This window comes from Porites lutea, chromosome 1 (assembly GCF_958299795.1).
Source record: "Porites lutea chromosome 1, jaPorLute2.1, whole genome shotgun sequence".
In the NCBI taxonomy this organism is placed as follows: Eukaryota; Metazoa; Cnidaria; class Anthozoa; order Scleractinia; family Poritidae; genus Porites; species Porites lutea.
Window position 1 is genome coordinate 12,733,210 of NC_133201.1, and position 20,007 is coordinate 12,753,216.

The 20,007-nt window shown below is 37.4% G+C and overlaps 1 protein-coding gene across 2 annotated transcripts in view; it reads left to right on the plus strand.

Annotated features, from left to right (window-relative positions):
- The window catches only part of LOC140945435 (eukaryotic translation initiation factor 4 gamma 1-like), a 32,242-nt gene extending 12,235 nt beyond the window's left edge, over positions 1-20,007 (plus strand). The window contains exons 6-28 of one of the 2 annotated variants that reach the window (XM_073394462.1): positions 85-206; positions 1,698-1,806; positions 3,076-3,271; positions 3,401-3,464; positions 4,130-4,219; positions 4,380-4,457; positions 4,548-4,685; positions 7,496-7,555; positions 7,750-7,902; positions 8,426-8,533; positions 9,217-9,345; positions 10,325-10,565; positions 11,131-11,258; positions 12,457-12,623; positions 13,183-13,357; positions 14,041-14,223; positions 14,415-14,587; positions 15,801-16,005; positions 16,156-16,254; positions 16,733-16,876; positions 17,247-17,331; positions 18,383-18,529; positions 19,288-20,007. In XM_073394462.1, coding sequence (XP_073250563.1) covers positions 85-206; positions 1,698-1,806; positions 3,076-3,271; positions 3,401-3,464; positions 4,130-4,219; positions 4,380-4,457; positions 4,548-4,685; positions 7,496-7,555; positions 7,750-7,902; positions 8,426-8,533; positions 9,217-9,345; positions 10,325-10,565; positions 11,131-11,258; positions 12,457-12,623; positions 13,183-13,357; positions 14,041-14,223; positions 14,415-14,587; positions 15,801-16,005; positions 16,156-16,254; positions 16,733-16,876; positions 17,247-17,331; positions 18,383-18,529; positions 19,288-19,466 — 3,173 coding nt within the window. In that variant the 3' untranslated portion in view covers positions 19,467-20,007. The remainder of the gene's footprint in view (positions 1-84; positions 207-1,697; positions 1,807-3,075; positions 3,272-3,400; positions 3,465-4,129; positions 4,220-4,379; positions 4,458-4,547; positions 4,686-7,495; positions 7,556-7,749; positions 7,903-8,425; positions 8,534-9,216; positions 9,346-10,324; positions 10,566-11,130; positions 11,259-12,456; positions 12,624-13,182; positions 13,358-14,040; positions 14,224-14,414; positions 14,588-15,800; positions 16,006-16,155; positions 16,255-16,732; positions 16,877-17,246; positions 17,332-18,382; positions 18,530-19,287) is intronic. The other variant, XM_073394468.1, reaches the window with a different exon arrangement.

Genomic DNA, 20,007 nt, shown 5'->3' on the forward strand with positions numbered 1-20,007 from the left:
ACTTGTAACTTGTAACCTTACTTTGATTTTATTCTTGTGTCCATTAACTTAGTAATTAATCTACCATTACATTTTTTTAAATAATTGCAGCTAAAGATATGAAGAAGAAAAAACAGAAACATCGTTTGAAGGAAATAGAAAAGCGATCCTCCGAGAAGGGAATGGATCTGATGGAAGCTTACACAGAAAAGCCGGCCCAGGAGGAGGTATATTGTTGTCATGAAAAAAGAAATTCTCTTGTTGTGTCTCCAGTTATTGATCTCTACCCAGGGTTCATGCTGAGTATTGAATTCTTGAGAAAAAAAAGTGTTGAAATTTGCAAACTGGTGTTCCAGATGTGGATAAACTGTGTCCAGAAAATAAACTGTAATAGTTTGGATTTTTCTCTTTCCTTTTTCAAAAATGACATTCGGTCGCAAAGTGAAAATTTTCAGAACTCTCTGATGTCCTGTATTGTAATGTGATTAATGTACATCAGTGGTACATCACAGGTAAAGTTTGGTTCCTGCATTTGTAGAGGTTACTATCCAACTGGTTCTCTGAAAATGCTAAGCCTGGCAAAAGAATTATGTATTGTGTTGGAAAAATTCTTGAATTGATTTTACATCTAAAAATCTTTTTCATTGTGGTGAAAAGCTCTGTTGGAAGCTAGTTGGGATGTTCTTTGGTCACTATGCTGCCAAAAAAGAAACAAAACTGTCCAAAAGGTTCTTTAACTCCTGTTCCTGATCCTTATTTAGAGCTTTAGAACAGACTGCTTTTTCTTGCTGGGAATTAATTTTAGCGATTTTCAGAAAGTACTAGTGCCCAGCATTGATAATATTTTCGTTTTTGTTAAGTACATGCAATAGAAATAATATTTTTAAACAATACTACGGTATCCGTATCCTATGTAATTTAACAGACACAGTTTCCTAGTACTACATTAATTTTGTGTAGCAAATTTAAGTTAGAGAAAATTTACTCTGGAGTAAATTTTTGCGGGAAAAATGGTTGCGGTAATTTTTATTTGCGGGAACTTATTTTTGTGGATCGCTGGAAATTTAATTAGAACCCGCAAAAATTTCATGCCACACAGTATTCTAAGGGTCCCCCATTATCATTAATAGACAGTACGAGTGGCACGAGATTTTCATGGGAATATTCTGGTCAACTCTCCATTTTTGGTGTGTTCTCTACTCATTAGACTGAATTGTGCTCACTCCGATATGTTTTGATATATCCCTTCTCCCTGTTTAAGGTCGGTGTCAAAGTTGTCTATGACTATAAAAACTGATACTGTCTCAAACAATACATGGGAAGTGGATCCTTAGAGGCAGTTGAGGTTTGAATGGGTCAAAGAAAATGTGTTAAACAGAGTTTATTCGTCTTAAATTTTGGTAGCTTCTGTCCACCTTGAGCTGAGCTTAACTGAAAGTTTGTTGGTGCTCACTCTTACAAGCTCATGTTTTGTTGGTGAATTTGAAAAACTTTAAAAACCTGGGTTGGGTTGCCAAAAAAAAAAACATCTTGAGATGGATGGCACCCGTAACTATTATTTCAAAACAATAGGTCATTGTTTCAGAACAAAAGCTAGGAGCCCTCTTTTAAGAAAGTTTTTATGCAACCCGGCCGTGGACTACATAATTATGATTAAAATCAATGAAACTAGGAAGGAATGAGATTATTTTGAGTGATTTATGTTTTGAATGGGATAGGCACCTGGTGAAATTGAAGAACCAGCTACTGAAGAAACAACACAGACACCTCAAGAAGAAGCAGGTGAAGAGGAGCAGTCTGAAGAGGAGACATGGGAAGATAAAGAAGGTAGTAAAACATTATTAAAATGACATTCATAGGAATCCATCATGACCCTGAGCATTCATTTATAATTGAGACTTGAATATCTTCTAAAGCTTTCAGCCAATCAGGAAAGAGGGTGATTTCCAGAAACGGCAGATGAAATCAGCAAACTTAAGTGTTGAGTAAAAAGAGTCTAACTAATGGTAGAAGCTCGAGGTGTTTGTGATGCTCTGAGTGCTCTGAGGTGATAGGCTCCTCACCTGACGAATCCCCTCAAACTACATTAAATTACCCAAGTGGATCTGTGAGTCTTGGTGTGCAAAGAAAGTAGTGTCTGATAGCCTGGGACTTGTGGATGTTGCTGCTGGGCTAGTGAATTCTGTTCTTACGGTACCACTCAAAAGTTAGTTAACAGTCACTTTCGTCTTAAACCTCGAGACTCAAGACTTGATTCTCGATTCTCAAAACTTTGGAGGATGGAGTCTAATGTCTCGAGGATCGAGTTTTGAGTTTCAAATTTTGAGTCAAGAAATATTATGAACTTGTCGTGGGAACGCACTCTTTAAAAGTGTACACTTACCTGGTCCTGGCGGTCATCGAGTAAACTTTGAGTGTAATTTACCCTCTTCTTGTTTTGTTGTGCAAGGGTATAATTCTTTAATTCTGATGATGTTATTAAGGTTTACAACGTTTACAATTAACGTAAATTGTATATGTTGCGAAAAAGGTAAGGACAAAACTGTTTTTGTTACAGAAAATTTCTGGAGTCAAAGTGACTCCCTCCATAACCCCTGTGGAGTCATCTGAACAATTTTGGCATAAAATACGCCAAATTTGGTGTATTTGTGAACCCTGCACAATCAATCAATTTATATCTAAGTGCATGTTTGCTTGCTTGAGTTACTCCCCTCAGGTACTGTAATGTTTAAATCAAGTAGTTACCCTGTATCTGGCACAGCATTTAAGTACCAGTAATCTTGTACATTTTGTTATAATCTATAACTTATTATAGACAGTACCTTAGAACTATAGATGTATTCCCTTTGGCCAGTAAGTAATATTTAAGTGGGGGCGAGTGAGAACAGAAATTTACTCGCCCGCTGGGCAAGTGGATTTAAAATTTCCTGCCCTGCCATCTTTATAATAGCAAATTCTCATTGTAAGCGCTCCTTGAAAAGTTATTTGGAGAAATTTCATGTTTATAGTAGGGTCTAAAGGGGTTATTGGAGTTGGGGAAATTATTATAACAAATTCTGAGCTTGTTTGATTACATTTTTCATTTCTTTCCTGTAGAATCTTGGTCCCCTGAAATTGATGGGGAAACTGAACCATCACGCCCAGAAGGAGGAAAGCTCACATATGAGCGAGATTTCCTGCTACAATTCCAGACCAATCCTTTATGCCAGATAAAACCAGAGGGGCTACCAGATTTAGAAGTTGTCCTTGGTCAAGCCCGAACCCCTTCAAGGTCGGGCTTTTCACAAAACAGGTAGTAAAACCAGATGTTCTACTCAGTTTGCTGCATTTCCAAAGTGTTCATAAATCATTTGAAAATTAAAGTTAAGATAAAGTGAAAGTATATTTTGAGTATTTTGTGATGTGAACTTTTTTGTGGTAGGATGCAAAAATCTGATGGTGGTGAAAACATGTTCCTCCCTTCATTTATGCGCCAGCAGTCAAGGGTAAGTTGCTTTTATTATTGGGAGTACAATATTGTGTGAAATACATGCTTTCCGTCCCCTCTGAGATTTGCTTGCTTACATTGGGTAGTTTTTATAATGCAAGAGATCGTAGCAAAAGGTCTCAATCTCAAGTTAAAATGGCTAATTACTTAAAAGATAACTTATTACTTTGTACAGTGAGGTCTATATCAGTATATGCTCTGTTACTCAATATTAAACACGTTTTTTGAAGAAAATTCTCAGTCCCAGGTACCTTATTTTCCAGTGTACAAGTTGAACTAGTGTGCATTTAAAAGTCAGCCCTTCTTTTGGAGCCTGCAAATGAAGATTTTTGTTTATTTTGGGAGTCCATCCTAAGTTACTTCAGTGCCCCTATTGGAGCAGAGCAGGCCCACCACCTGCCCAAGTCTCTTTGTATTATTGTTCATCCTTAACGTGTATTGCATATCGGTCAGTCTTCTGCTGTCACTGTTACTTACCTCGATACTTAACCAAGACTAGATTAAGTGGTAGGGCACTTGAAAATAATGAAATGAGAACCACAAAGCAATAAAACAAACTAGCCCCCTTCCGTTTACGAGCAATATGATTAGAAACTCAGTCTTTATTCCACCTTGTTAACTTTGTTTAGAGGCCCAAACTAAAAAAACTCTCTTTGATTTTAGAATAACCAGTCTGGTTCAAGAGGTGGACGCAAAACGCATACTCAACCCAAAAAAGTGATTGATTTTCCAAGTGTACAACCTCAGGTTGAGGTAAATATGCAGTAATTTCCTTGTGATAATGAAGGAGTGCCCTAGCTTGTCTTACAATGTTATGGTGGATGTTTGGGAATTAAAGGTTTTTTATTTATTTATTCACGAAAGTTTCAAATGCTTAAACAGTGATTAATACTGAATTCTTTAATGTGAATAGTTGAAGAGAACAGAAAACAGATGGGTGAGACAAGGTGAAATTGCAAAAACTGGAAGTGAAGAGGAACAGAAAACAGAGGTAATTTTTATCTTGAAATCTTATGATGTAGAATGTGTCTTGGGACTCTAGCGGAGTATACAGCTACTCAATCTTTGTCATTTTTTCTAGGATTTGTTCCGCAAAGTTAGAAGTATTCTAAACAAACTGACACCTCAGAAGTTCCAGACTTTGACCCAGCAGATTATTGACCTGGATATTGACACTCCAGAGAGATTGGAAGGTGCCATTGACCTAATTTTTGAAAAGGTTTGTACCAGGGGAATAAACACAGCATGGACATGAAAATATCTTGAGACTCAAAAAAGTTGTTCAGCATGTGCGTGCGTGGGTGCCAGAGTATTCTTTTGAAGGAAATAGTTTAATGTATGCTTTAAAGTTGTTTCTAGAAACTGCTCTTGTTAATAATTTCTGTCTTTGATTCTTTGTGCAGTTCCAGGACGTTATCCAAACTCCAACACCAAGGAGTTGTATTTTCTGTCAGGAGTGCTCAGTAGGGTCAGGAAAAGATCTATTGAGGATGGTCAGCTCAGATTGTAGCTCTTCCTCTTTTCTTTTTCCCAAGTCCCTATAACGTGCATCTTCTGTTAATATTTGGGTTGGGAACATTGATTGAGTCCTTCACCTGTTGTTTTGTGGACCAGAGACAGCCCTAGCTTGCTGCAAATAGTGCAAGGGTTCATCCTTTCAAACTGAACATTGGATAATTTCTTTGCGCTGCACATTATGGCATTTTCAAATTATGCCATTTGGCTACAACTACCAGATTTCAATCTATTTTTCTCTTTCTTTTTAACAATTAGTTATCCCACAGGTGGCCCAAACTCATGTTACGAGGGGAGGGTGTAATGTAATTTACATACCATAGGTGATGCGCCGGTATCGCGTTACAGGCGACCGTTGAAAATATAAGAGTCTTTGTATGAGAAATATATTACACAGATCTGCGAACGCTAAATAATGCTAAACCTTACTTTTTCTTAAATGAAATGAATAAAAAAGACTTACCTGCAATGGGTTATTCCAAAAAAATCCACACCCCCACGACGGAAGGCATGCTGGAAAATCTCATGGGAGGGGGGGTTAACGCCTTTGGAAATTCAGACATGAGGGGGGCTCTGAACCTAAAAATACATCCTCGGGGGTAACTTTTGATTTCATCGATGTTTCAATTGCTACAATTGATAAGTTTTCAAAAAATTGCTTTGCCTTTTCAAATTTTATTATTCTTTCAAACTACAGGCCTCTTACCACATTTATTTTAAGTGTCCATCCATAGGCTCGCCCTCGTTACTTTCGTAGAAGTGACGTGCGATAACTTGAAGATATTAAGAAAAATCGCATAATTCATAAAAAAAAGCGCTCAGTTCAAGTAAAGCAAACAATGATTTTACCTTGAATTAAACATTTTTCCAACGTTAATGCTATTTCAGGGTGATTTACCACTAAACAGGCCTTACAAGTACATTTTGTAAGGGTGGTTGTTCGTGATTGTTAGGCGGCCATTTTGAAAGGCAAGTGTTGTTGCAAGTGGTGCAGCGAATCATGTAATATCGCGCTAAGTGTCCTTTTTCTTTCTTTCACGGTCATTTTTTATCGACAAAGAGGAGAACCATTTATTCGAGAACATAGTTAGTTTTGAGCTTTATTGTAGTACATATTGCTGTATATTTTGCCTGTTCTAGAAAAAAAAAGATGTTCGCTCAACTATGAGCTTATTTGCAAAAAGTGTAAGCCTGTTTAAGAAGATGTGTAAATGGAATCTTAACGTTCACAACAAACACAGAATTCACGGAAAATTGAGACTTATTTAATAAAAAGATCATCTAAGTGTCTTAAAGGATTCTTCCACATTGGATGTACAGTAAAATCACAGTGTCTAACAATTTTATGGAAATCCAGATGGGTGGGGGGGTCTTTAAACTTGGAAATCCTGAGTGGAGGGGGGCTCAAGCAGTTTTGGAAATCCAGGTGGATGGGGGGGGGGGGGGGTCAAAAAACCGTGCCTTCAGTCGTGGGGGTGTGGATTTTTTCTGGAATAGCCCAATGTATTCCATTGCATTTTGGTGTTTGATTGTTGTTTACTGTTTTTTTTGGCTTTATTGCGTAACCACTGTTACTCCTTTCATAGAACAAAGTTGCGCCTACCAACTAATTTGCATTATGACAATTAGCACTTACACGACGGGTGCAAGCACTTGCTTTTTCACACTGCGAGAGCCTAGTTGACATGTCATTTCCGATCAGGCACCCATCGTGTAAGTGCTAATTGTCATAATGCAAATTAGTTGGTAGGTGCAACAGTGGTCACAGGCACTGGACGAAAGCCAGACGTGCCACGAAGTCCGGCACAAATGGCTCAATTTAATGGGGAAATTATGGATCTTTTTTCGAGCCGATCTCCCAGAGAGGAAGAAGAGGTTTCCCTCTTAGGCCGGAGCTGAAAAATTTGCAGCGCATTTGAATTCGGCGAAAAAAAAAGGGCATTCTTGTTGCAACTGGTCCAGGACCCCGACAGATCGAAGTGACCAGCCTTCACTTCGTTCTATGAAAGGAGTAACAGTGGTTACGCAATAAAGCCCAAAAAACCAGTAAACAACAATCAAACACAAAAATGCAGTGGAATACATTGCAGGTAAGTCTTTTTTATTCATTTCATTTAAGAAAAAGTAAGGTCTAGCGTTATTTAGCATTCGCAGATCTCCATAATATATTTCTCATACAAAGACTCTTATATTTTCAACGGTCGCCTGTAACGCGACACCGGCGCATCACCTATGGTATCTAAATTACATTACACCCTCCCCTCGTAACGTGAGTTTGGGCCGCCTTTGGTTATCCCAGTGAAGCTTGAATTTTACTGGTCAGGAGCTAATTTTCACAAATCTTGCAGCATTCTTGTAGTTACACCCAAATAACTGTATTGATTATACAGTATTGAAACCCAATGGAATCACAAGTTGTATTCCACAAATTGGGTGGTTTTGGATCAGGTTTGAGTGTTTAAGCTGTCTTGCTGTGGATACAGTTTTCAAGTGACATTTTTGTTGTTGTTGCAGGCTATTGATGAAGCTGCATTCAGTGTGGCTTATGCCAATATGTGCAGGTGCCTTATTCCTGTAAGTAAAAAAACAATGTGTGATGACTCATTGAAAATCAGTTTCTGCTCGTATCTCCTGTTTCATTGCCATTTCACATTGCATTCACAGGAATGTTGATTCTGTTGTTTCATTGGGCTTATAACTCTTTCTTGCACGGAGCCTTGAGCTGTAGCACTAAGAACAGTTTTGTCGTTTTCACGTTTTCTTTGCAGAAAAAAGTGGTGGTGGAGAAGGAGGGGGTAAAGAAAGATATATCCTTCCGCAAGATTCTGCTAAACAGATGTCAGAAAGAGTTTGAGAAAGAAAAATCTGTTGAGAAGAGAATTCATGAGAAACTGGAGCACCTTTCAAAAGAAGGACTAACTGTAAGCAAATAGTACTTTTAGGCTGGATTCTGTTATGAAAATTAGTGTCTTGATTGATTATTTTGTTAACTAACACTCAAACTGGTTCTGCATTTAACTAAAAGTGCGGATATGGTATTCAATGTAATAATCATACATTCAGTATAATGCACATACATTTATTTTACTAACATAATAATCTGAGAAGACAAAAAAGCCACATGCAGATGTCATGACAAAGTCATGACAAAGTATAATGTATGAAGCTTTATCTTATAACATACTTCTCTAATTTGAGTGGAAATTAAGTCTGGGGAGTATGGATACAGATTGGTAAGGGAAACTTGAAATAACTAGTTTGGCTACAGATAAGACAATTGTGTGTAATTTAGAGAAAAGAAGTGATTTTTGTAGATCACAGTGACCCCCATCTTGGTCTTTGAATTATTTAAAGCATACATGGGTTTCTGTGCACAATCCTGTACCATTTTAGATTCCAACATTCAGGTATTTTAAACTCAAAACTTGTGTTTACTTTTCTTAGGAAGAAGAACTGGAGGCAAAGAAGAAGGAACTTCTGAATGAGGAGCATCTGGCCAAGCGAAGAACGCTGGGAAACATTCGTTTTATCGGTGAACTCTTTAAACTGAAGGTACTGTATCAAGGTTTACTGTACCATCGGTCAATGCTTCACTGTTGAACATAAACTTTATGTCATTTATTTTGCCCGAGTTGGTGGTAACAGCTCAAAATAAATTTTGGATCAGTCACGTCTCTCTTTGACGTGAATGTACCAGCCTATGTGGAACAGGAAATAATAATTTCTTATTTATCAAAATTATTTTATTAGTTGCAGTTTTTCAAATTACAAGGATCCAAGTGTAGTTTAACAGATTTATCGAATTGTTGTCTCATGTGTCGCGTATCACACATAAGCATGAAGTGCTTTTCTACTTCACATCTTAAAGCTTTCTGCAGTTAGCAGAGGTAAAAAAACAGTAGTACATGGCAGAAATCCCTGAAACCCAATATTCATCATTACCAAGTATGTACTTTCACATGCTTCAAATGGTCAGTCAATCTAGATGCTTTTTTTATAATATTGTTTACGTTATTATAGTTATTGTATTGCAGAATGCAATTCCTAATTCATGCTTCTGTCAATTTGGCGTGAGCTTACTTTATTAAATGCGTTTTCTCCTATTTTCCACCCAATATGTGCATAGTGTAAACTGCATGAAAAGCACAATTCCTGGTTTAGAAAGGTTGTCAATGACCGTTGCTATTGGTTGGTTGTTATTTTGAGCCTTGTTGTAATAATTGTGTTGTTTGCAGATGTTGACAGAAAGCATCATGCATGATTGTGTAGTTAAACTGCTGAAGAGTAATGATGAAGAATCCTTTGAGTGCTTGTGCAAGTTGCTTTTTACTATTGGAAAAGATCTTGATCATGCCAAGGCTAAGGTATGAACAGCACATACAGCTGTAGCCGCGCTCTGGAATCAATAATATTGCTCAGGGTTCGCAAATACACTAAATTTGGCGTATTTTATGCCAAAATTGTTCAGATGACTCCACTGAGGTTACTGAGGGAGTCACTTCGACTCCAGAAACTTTCGCTAACAAACACAGTTTTGACTTGTCCTTACTTTTTTTGCAACAAATACAATTTACGTTAATTGTAGACGTTGTAAACCTTAATTAAATCATCAAAATTAAAGAATTATACTGTACGACAAAACAGGAAGAGGGTAAATTACAATCAAAGTTTACTCGATGACCGCCATCATGGATGTCAGCGGACCGCCACAGCTACTTCATGTATCCCTCATGATAGTGTATACATGCCAGGACCACATGTGGAAAGTCTGCATTCTCACATGTTGTTGTTTGTCATATTATTAATTTAATGTATAATGCACCAAGCCAATAGACATTATTATAATAGTGTAATAGTCTGAGAAACTTGTTTAGGAATATGAAATAAAACTGCTTTTTTCATTGTGATACTTGACTCCAAGTATTCCAAAATGACTCCCAAAATTTGTAAAGCCACTCATTCAACTCACTCCACTCATCAATAAAATTTGCAAACCCTGAATGCTTAAATTAATAAGAATGCTAATTCTGAAAATAATAAGAAAAATGGATTGGTATTGTTATGCCTGTAAAGAGGAAAAGTGATAAGCTTTGTACTCTAAATCCTATAATTCAATGTAACAGATGGGCCTTTATAGTGGCTTGCTATCCCTGGAAGGTGGGCTAACGCAGGGTTTTTTTTTTCAATGCCTGACTCTTACAATAATGGCAAAAGAAAAGGTGTCAAAGAGATTCACTTGATAGGGGTCGTAATTTTAACAAGCCTGCTTATTAAGTTTTGTTTATATCTCTTTATTTTTAATTTATTATTATTATTATTATTATTAATTTTTATCATTTCCAGCCAAGGGTTGATCAGTATTTTGCACAAATCAACAAAATAATTCAAGCAAGGATAACGTCATCACGTGTAAGATTCATGATGCAAGATGTTGTGGACTTGCGAGATAATGGTTGGGTACCTCGCAGAGAGGACAACAATCCAAAGACTATTGATCAGATCCACAAAGAAGCTGCTGATGAGGCTAAAAAGGCTCAGTTGAGGATTCAGATGGACAAACAACAAGACAAGAAAATGCCAAGAGGTAAGTTTGCTAATAGTGGGGTGGATATAATGAATTTGTGTCGAATTGTGCACTTTTGGGTTAAAAGCATCATATTTGGAAAAAATATTTCCTTTGTTACATTGATTATTCTGTGATATGGAGCCATCACGGATTTTGGTGCTGGTGCGAGTTATGGTGATTTTATTTAACGACAGCCATTTTGACTGGAAGTGAAATGATAATTCACAGTTGAATTTCTTTGATTTTTATTAACTATTAAGTTCAAAAATCTGTTTGTTTTATTCTTACTTACAAAGATTAAGAGGATACATTGTTGAAATAAAGCGGATAGCATTTATGGAATTTGAGAATTTTAGCACTTTGCTTTAACTCTATTGTAGACCGGAAGTGCTACACATTTATGCCGGAATTGCCAAGAGAATGATGCAAAAAATAAAGCAGTTGATTACTGCAAAACAATGAACGTTGTAATAGCAAAAAAAAAAATGAAAATAGATTTAGTTATTGTTTAGGAGCCATAATTTCTGTATCAAGGCTATTAACACTTAAACAATAAATCACTACAAATCACTATGTTCTTCAGGGAACATTGGTGGACGGGACAGTCCACGACCCTCTATCCCTCAGGCTGATGAAACCTGGACGACAGTGGGCAGAGGACCAAGAAATGTAAACGTCAGTGTGGACCCTAAAAAGTTCCAAAACATTAAGGTGCATAATTATCATTCCTTTTAATAGTTAACATTTAACAGGACAGTTAGCAATGAAGTAAAATGAAAAGCAAACTGTCAAAACACTTTTGCATGCTGGATATAACACAACTGAGAAAATTTCTTTACCTCCTCGAAGTCTGGGATTGTAGGTCCCATTGGCTACTTTTTCCTGTATGCCATACCTTTTATCATTTGTTTTTCAGCTAAATCTGTCTAATATTGAACTCTTTTAAACCCTTACATCAATAAGCGTATTCTCCACACTTTTCTCCATACATTTTCTGTGATAATGATGAGGAAAAATTCTTTAACAATCAAGGCTTATTTCATTTGTCAATCATTTTCTTTTTTCTTACAACCTTCATGTTTGATGGTACAATGTTACTGATAAGGAGAAATTGAATGTAGGTCACTTTTTGAGGTTAAGAAAGTGCCTGGTATTAAGTCCCAATCAACTGCTTAGCATTTTGACCAGGAGTTATTCCACTTACCATTTGAAAATACCCTTCTGCACATTTTGCCATCAAAGGAATGTTCGGAAAAAGTCTGTGATCACTGTGTCACAGCAATTTTGAGATAATTAGATAAGCTGCTAGCAAAGCTTATTCTTCACCGTCACTCCATCAAAAATAAAAATGCACACCAGTCAAAACAAAAAGTTCAGAATCTGGGAAGTGAAAGAAGATTAATATATGAAAAACCTTGCTAAGAATCAGGTCTGTGCAGTAATTCATATGCGAGATGTTTGGAAAAACGTTTTATCTAATTTTATATGGCTTTGCATGGAGATGCCATGTTAGTGTCCCATTGAGGGGCACAAGTATGGCCACTGAAAACCAACAGAAACATCTGTTTTTGAGTTTTTCTACTTATGCATGAATTCATTGCTTGAGGAACTCATAGAGATTAAAGTAATATTTATTTGAATGTTTAGATAGCAAAATCTCAAAAAATCAGTGACGTCTTTAACCTACGTAAGAGCTTTCCTGGCCGCCAGCTAAATGCCGCATCACACAAAAGCTTGGAAATTCAAGCATCTTCTATCACAAAACGAAGAACACTTTGGAACCGAAAATTTGTGTAAATTAAGGGTTTTAGGTGCTGTAATACCTCATGAAAGTAGAAACTTTAAGTTGGAATTTTGGTGACATAATGTAAAAACCCCTACTTGAATTTAAACCTGTGTTGTGCTTCAGCGCCCTGTGGATTCTGAAAACATCTCTCTGGGGCCAGGTGGAAGAGGTTATGGAGCATGGGCACGAGGCAGTAGTGGTGGTTCAGGAGCAGTAGGTGCTGGTGCTGGTCCGTCAGCTTCTGCTGTGGCTGCTTCTGCTACTGATGCTGATAACAGACCTGCCAACAGGTAATATTCCAAGATGCTGCAAGACAAACTTTAGACCAGTAATTATAATATTTGTGTAATGTAACTTGTAAAGTTGCAGATGAGAGGACAACAGTATGTGTCCTCTTTACATTATAGAAATGAAAAAATAATTTTGGACACACAATGGCACCACTGGTCACCACTTAACACAGTCCATTTATGAGCTCACTGTGTGATAAGTGAAGTGATAAGAGAAGTAAAGGGTTGTTGATCAAGCTTGCTCATCACCCCTTGTCCAAATTATTTTTCTGAGTTTTGTCTTGGTGCATAAAAGCAACAAAACAAAATCTGAGTCCAGTAGTCACCTATCTAGACCAAAGGGGCTTACTCAACGAATGTGTTGGACCAAGTTATGTCTTCGAAAAAGGATTTAGGACAAGGGGTGACAAACGAGCTCAGCTTTTTAGGTTTTTTTCACACTGTTGCTTCAGTTGAGTTCACAACTGCAAGGATTATTATTTTTTTTCATGTTAAGTTCATAGCTCCTTTACATGATTAATTTATTGTATAAGCGAATTTGTAATATCTATTCTTCTAGATATTCTGCCCTGGCTGGGGAGAGAAAACACTCAGCTCCTGCTAAAGTGTCCGCTGGAGAATCCCGTCGTCAGGAACCTCGTAGTCCAGTATCTGGTGGAGGAAGGCGAGGACCTCTCTCAACCCAAGAACGTGAAAAGGCTCTTGAAGCTGTGCGTGCCGTAACACAACCAAAGGTTTGTATTACTTAAACACTGTAATAGCCAACAAAAAAATTATTCAAACTGCATGGTAGGTCAGAATTGAATGGTGACACCTAACAGTTCAAACCATTAAGTACTGCTCAGCAGCTTCACTTGACAAGTCACACTTTAGGAATTATCATTAACAGATGTACTGTCGATCCAAGCTGCTCAGTGTAATGACAGACACGTCCCTTTAAATGGACACCTAGAGTTGGTCCCTAGCAATTTCTAACTTGCTGATTGGTTGAGACCTATGGTATATGAGAGTATAGACCACAGATGACACTATGCTTGCAAAACTTGTTTCTGTTTCTCTCTCTCAGGCAATTTTGTCAAGACACTTTGCCAGAAATGGAGGTTAAAAACTGTCAATGTTATTTTAAAAAATCAAATTATTTTTCATGGTCTACAATATTCCTGGTCATGGAAAGGACTTAAAAATATTTAAAAGTTTGCAGTGAAAACACGAGCTGCTGTTGCATTCTTGATGTCTTTTCCATATCATGTAAGAGTTTTTGCATGGGAAACTGCATTTTTTTTTTCAACTCTCTATGACACAGACACTTGGTGCAAATCCCATTGATGTCTATGATCTTAGATGGAGTTGACTGTTTTCGTCGTCAAATATGAAGATAAAGGTACATCATTTAATTCAATCACTTATTTCATTCCAGCGTAATATCCAAGAGCGTGATGGAGGTCGAGAGTCTCCCAGAACACCTGAATCTGATCCCTCTACTGAGGCTGCAGTTGTTGGGTCAGCAGTTGCTGCTCCAGTTCAAGAGCTAACAGAGGAAGACATGAAGAAGAAATCCATTGCCATTATTGAGGAATACCTCAACATCAAGGATATGTCGGTATGTTTGAGAGAGCACTGATCATTTTAAGAGAAACATCAGAGTTTCAAGATTATAGCAATGTGATGATAGCTCTTAAAAAGTAATATACCTTCTAAAATGTAATTGAACCTTTAAGACAGACTTTACTTAAGGTCAGTGCCCTAGCTCACCATCATAATAATGATGTAATTGATGCTTTTTATGATTAGGAAGCAGCTGCGTGCCTGAAAGAAGTCCAGTCACCGTCAGTTCATCATGTCTTTGTCGATGAAATTCTTAACCATACTATGGAGAAGAAAGCATCAGACAGGAATGCATCTGGCAAGCTTCTGCATTTCCTGCTACGCGATGGTGTTCTCACAGCTCAGCAGTATTTGCAGGGGTAAGAGTGGATTTCCAATAATGTCAGAATTATTCTGATGTAACTATTAGAGGAGTCCTCCAGTTTTTACAAACATTTTTCACCCAAAGATCTTCCAAAGAGGATACCCAAGTCTTCAGTACACATGCATTTAATATAACACAAGAGAATCCATCTTAAGTTTCCACATTAAGCTCACCTTTTGTAACTCAGTTTAATTACCCCTAGAGCTAGTTTGCTTTGAATGAACACCAGCCAAAATTTATTTCATGGACTAAAAAGTGAAAGCCTAAGTGTACAACATGACAGGAGATTGTTGTTCAAAGTAATGCCTAAATGAGGTTTTAGAAAAGAACCTCGTAACATCATGGCAACTAGACCCATTCTCTTACTGTAGATGTAGTGGTGAAGTATAATATATAGGTGCCCCACTCCTCTCCTCCTATTCTGTGTTTACTTAGCTAACCTTGGCAAGATCCTAAATGTTACTGGATGTTTCAGTGAAGACCAGTTGCATTTGTTATTCAACAACATTTGATATGATATAGCAAATGTTATTTGAAGCAGTCTTAAACATCTTCTATTAAACAGACATTCTCAGGACTATTCCTAGGTATTTGCTTGTAAGAAGTTTAAGTTGTGAAACTGCCAGGGTGACTGCAGTTTGTTGCCTGTTGATGTGACATTTCCTTCTTTTGAAGGTTTCCGTTACGGTTTTACCAGGTGTTTGATCGTAAAATGAAACTGCATAATTGTTTCAGTTTCAAGTTACTTGTTTTCACATGTTTTGTGTAACTGAATTGCAATAATTTGAAATTATAACAATACATTAAGCCAAGAGACCTTAGTGTGATTTAGACTTGACCATTAGACTGTTAGTTTGACTTGGTTGCTTTACTCGTAGAAAGGAGAATGAGTAGTCTTAACTGTTTAGTGGAAATGAACTGCACACTGTTCCTTCAATTCTGTACCAAGGTTTGGGTTGACTTTCATACACTGGGATCAGTGGTGTCAAATGACATTACACTGATTTTTCTTGTTATCTTTGCTTTGTTACTTGCTTTGAAGACAACCCCAAGTTTTGATGAAAACTTTAATTCACAGATTGTTTTTTGTGACCAAAAAAAACAAGATTTGTACTTTTACCTCTGAAAATGTCTATGTTTTATTTTGTTGAACAGCATCATTTATTATTGTTTGGTTAACATATTTTTATGTGCCTTTTTTCTTTCAGGCTTGAACAAGTCCTTGAATATGCCGAAGATATAGAAATAGACATTCCACAGCTCTGGAATTACCTTGGAGAGCTCTTGGGTCCAACTGCCTTTGATGGAAATATTGACTTGAATAAATTCTCCAAATGTATGCAAAAATATGTGCCAAAACTCAAGGCTGCAAAACTCTTTGCATACATGCTGCAAACAGCCACAAAAGACACGGTGAATTGAATATAGATTGTGTTGTTATAAGCAGTTGAAGCCTTTGTTACCTCTCCAGTAGCCAACGTGTAGTGCGTCGTACAGGCCATTACACTTTTGATTTCTTCAGTTATTTTGAGTGTTAATCATATTCTTTTTTTCTTAATCTAGAGTCGGGAAGATGTGTCAGCTGTTTTAAATAGATATGGCGTTTCATTATATACCTTTTTTGAAAAAGAAGCAGAAGCCAAGCAATTTGCAAAGGATCAGGTACATAAAACAAAAGTCTAATACTCTTAGACTATGCCCTGCATAGGATCATAGCAGGTTTACATGAAGGACCTTTAAAGAAAATTTATTTGTTTTTATTTTTAACCCCGACAGTGCTTATGTTTCGTCACCGTTGGATGATGGTATTTTTGTACTGTGTAATTAACCCTTGTCAACTCTTACTATAAGCGAAACTTGGGATTAAAAATCCTTTAGGTTTCACCAAGACAAGAGTTTTCTATTTCAAGTTAAGTTGAGCTGGAAAGATCCTCCCGGCTTTTCTGTAGTTTTGCTGGCCAGTGTTTAGCTGCCTTTGTAAATGACAGAGTGGAGGAAAAAAACTAGGAAACATCTTGACATTTACAGAAAGACAACTATAATAGGTATTGTCCATTTAATAGTTAAGTTTACTACACAAGTTTTTCCTCTTTTTTCCTATTCCTCCTTTAATGGTCACACTCCTTTTTTTTTTCTTTAGAATATCGAGTTTGCTCTTGGACAAGGCAAGTCATCTCTTAATACTGGTTCATCTAATCAACATTCTGCTAGAATACAAGAAGAACTTAGGACTCTTATATTGAAAAGAAAAGCAAGAAATGATGAGGTGTTTAACTGGATTGATGTAAGTAAAATTACTTTTGAATATTTATTGAACCATGGCAGTTGTTTGATGACATATGGTTTTTAGGTATGTTTGTTTGTTTGCTTGTGTTAAAAGTTGAGGGACCAACAAGGTTCAAGCTGCCATAATCAATAAGTGACATCAAGGAACAAATGAGATTCAAGAGTTTAAAGTTAAAATTACATTGCTTAAGATTAAAGACTGCCTTCATCGTTCTTCCCATTTTATTATCTGTGAATGATCTTGGCCAATGGCAGAGATGCCAACCTGGTGTGGAGACGTAAAATCTGGAGTCTCTTTCTTTTGCGTTATTCCCAGATATCAACGACCAACCCCAACCTCTTATTTCTTGTTTTTTTTTGCTCTGCAGAGGAATGTTTCCTCGGAAGATGCAAAGGCGCCTCCATTTATTAGGGCCTTAGTAACAGTTGTTTGTGAAGGAGCAATGGAGAGAGGTAATTTTATCGATAAACTTCCTTTTCTTTACATCCTGTTTCGCTACTCATCAACATTTTTCACATCACATTTTACTGGTCCCTTTTTCTTAACACGGACTCCATATTCCTTGATAGTTCATTTTGTAGTGTGTGAGCTGGTTTTCTGTTGAGAATTTACCTTTTTTATTATAACACAAATTTTGCTCTTGCCAAGCTCATGCTGCATTACACGTTTACTGGTAACCCAGTAGTTGACATTGTTGTCCACAAACCAGTTCAGAAACAGGTAATATAAGTAAAAATAATAAGTAAGAAATAGAATCCCAACAGGCCAAAGAGAAACAAACAAGTTGGGTGTTTACAGCTGTGGCCGAAGGGTTGAATTCGGAACATCCAGCGACTGGAGTGGCGATTAAACTCAGGACTTCCAAATCCAGCCCTGTAACCGCTCGCCTACTCTGCCGTCCTTGTATCTACGAACTCAGGGAGTAGGGGTTGCTTATGGCTAATGCCATTGGGTATTTTCGTTTGTTAGATTTGTAAGTTCATGTAAAAGGAGTGCACATGCCTTTTGTGAATGGCTCATATATCATGTAATGCAGCAGTCAATAATATCTCATTTAACATTAAAGCAGCTATGTCACGCTATTTGCTATCCTATACAGGTTTAGAGCGTCTGCGACACGGGCAAAAAAAAATGCTAAACATGACTTGTCTTCACGTCGATTGAATTCCAAACATATTGGCCCAGTTCTTTTATGCGAGACTATATTTAGGCATTGAAACTGTTTCCTCTCGCCTTCTGCTGGGGATGGAAGGATGGACATGGATTAAAACCCAGTTTGTTCAAGTTTAAAAAGTTTATGCCTGCAGAAATCACCATAAAATTATTATGGTTAGTGCTCCCTGATGAAACTTGTTCGATATCTTCCTCATAACTGTACAAGAGCATTTATGTAACGGTACTAAGTAATGACTAAAGCACAGCAAAATTGAACTAACACAGCAATGTCCTCGTGACCTAACCCTTTTTAGAGTGGTTCACATTTTTGTTTTACTTCCTTAACAGAAGATGGAGGCGTTTGCAAATGTAACATTAATATCCTGAAGGAGAGAAAGCCTCTTCTTCAAAAATACATTGATGACAACGCTAGTCTGGAAATCCAAGCTGTTTACGCAGTGCAGGCACTTTTCGTTCAGCTGGATCATCCTCCAAGTAAGAATAATTAATGGGCTAAATTCTTCTTGCTTCTACACACAGTCCTTATGAAAGTGGCGGGAAGTTATAGTTATGTCAAGAATCTTAAATGCTTACCTGTAGTTATTCAAGAGAAAATCTGCTTGCGAGTCAGAACAACTGGACCTTGATGCCAAGCCAAGTCAAGCGTACACCCAAAGATTCCATCAACTAAGTGTTTTGAAAGTTGAATGTGTTAGTAATTGTAACCGGTTTCACGGGTTCCACAAATGACAGATGTACTATGTTTTCTATAGAATCAATAAGAGCACTCTTGACCAGGCCTCTTGACCGTGTCTAGGGATGATGTACTCCTCCCTTTTGTCAAACATTTCGTTACAATTGTCTAAAAATGTGACAAAACAGTCACTGATGCGGCTGATTTGTAGTCCCAATAAACAGGTCTTGTTGAAAGCTGATTTATCCAGCCTATAAAGGAGTAGTGTTTGTTTTGTTTACTCTTAAATAAAGCAGTCAGGGTGAGGCTGACTGAAACCTGCTTGTTTTTTTAAAACAAACTCATTAACAGGCAAAGGTAAAGATAGTTGGTCACATTGTCTCACATGCACGTTGCACAGCCTTGCCAGTCATTACCCTTTATTGTAAGCATCGTCGAGGTAAAAAGACTCTTCGGGCTTGAAGCGTATTGGCTTGGTATGTAGTGTAAAAAACTTTCAGTCGTATCAACGTTATTTTGTCAAAATTCATGGTTATTTGTCTCTCCTTCTCTTTTGCAGGTTTTGTCAAATCCTATTTTGATAGTTTATATGATGAAGAGATTATCACAGAAGATTCTTTCAAAGCCTGGGAAAACAGCTCCGACGAAGAACCCGGCAAAGGTGTAACTGTTACTGCCGCTTCCGAGTTTTTTCGCTGGCTCAAGAGTGCCCCAGAGGAGACTGGGGAAGAGAGCTAACGCAAGTGCTGTGGAAATGAATTACAAACACACACACATACAATAAAAACCTCCGAGGTGCAATTGAATGATACGAACATGAAACATTGGTTAATTATCGCTGGTGAATTCAGCATAAAATAGAGAGAGACTGGAATCCAGACGCAAGAGTGCTCCTCCACGAGGAGTTATTTATGACGTATGCGAGGTCCTCTGCAGACGGAAATCAAGCGCCTGGGAATGGCGAAGAATGTCTGTTCTTTGGTTTAAATGTAATTCTTGCTAAAGCAGCAGGTCGGAATGCGAATGCGTTTCTGATTTGCACACATAGTGGACACTTATCAGCTGTGCGGATGAACTGTACGGCATTTCAGCCGCAATAAGTGACCAACAGCGGTCAAAATGAAATAAATGTCAGCAGAACAGTTCTGCTGTGCACTTCTAAACTGTAAATACGACAGACAGCAGAACAAGATTGTAATAATTATTATGGAAAGGAAACAGAGAATCCATATTTTGTGCCACAGAAAAGAAATTAATAAATTAAAGTTTGAATGAATAA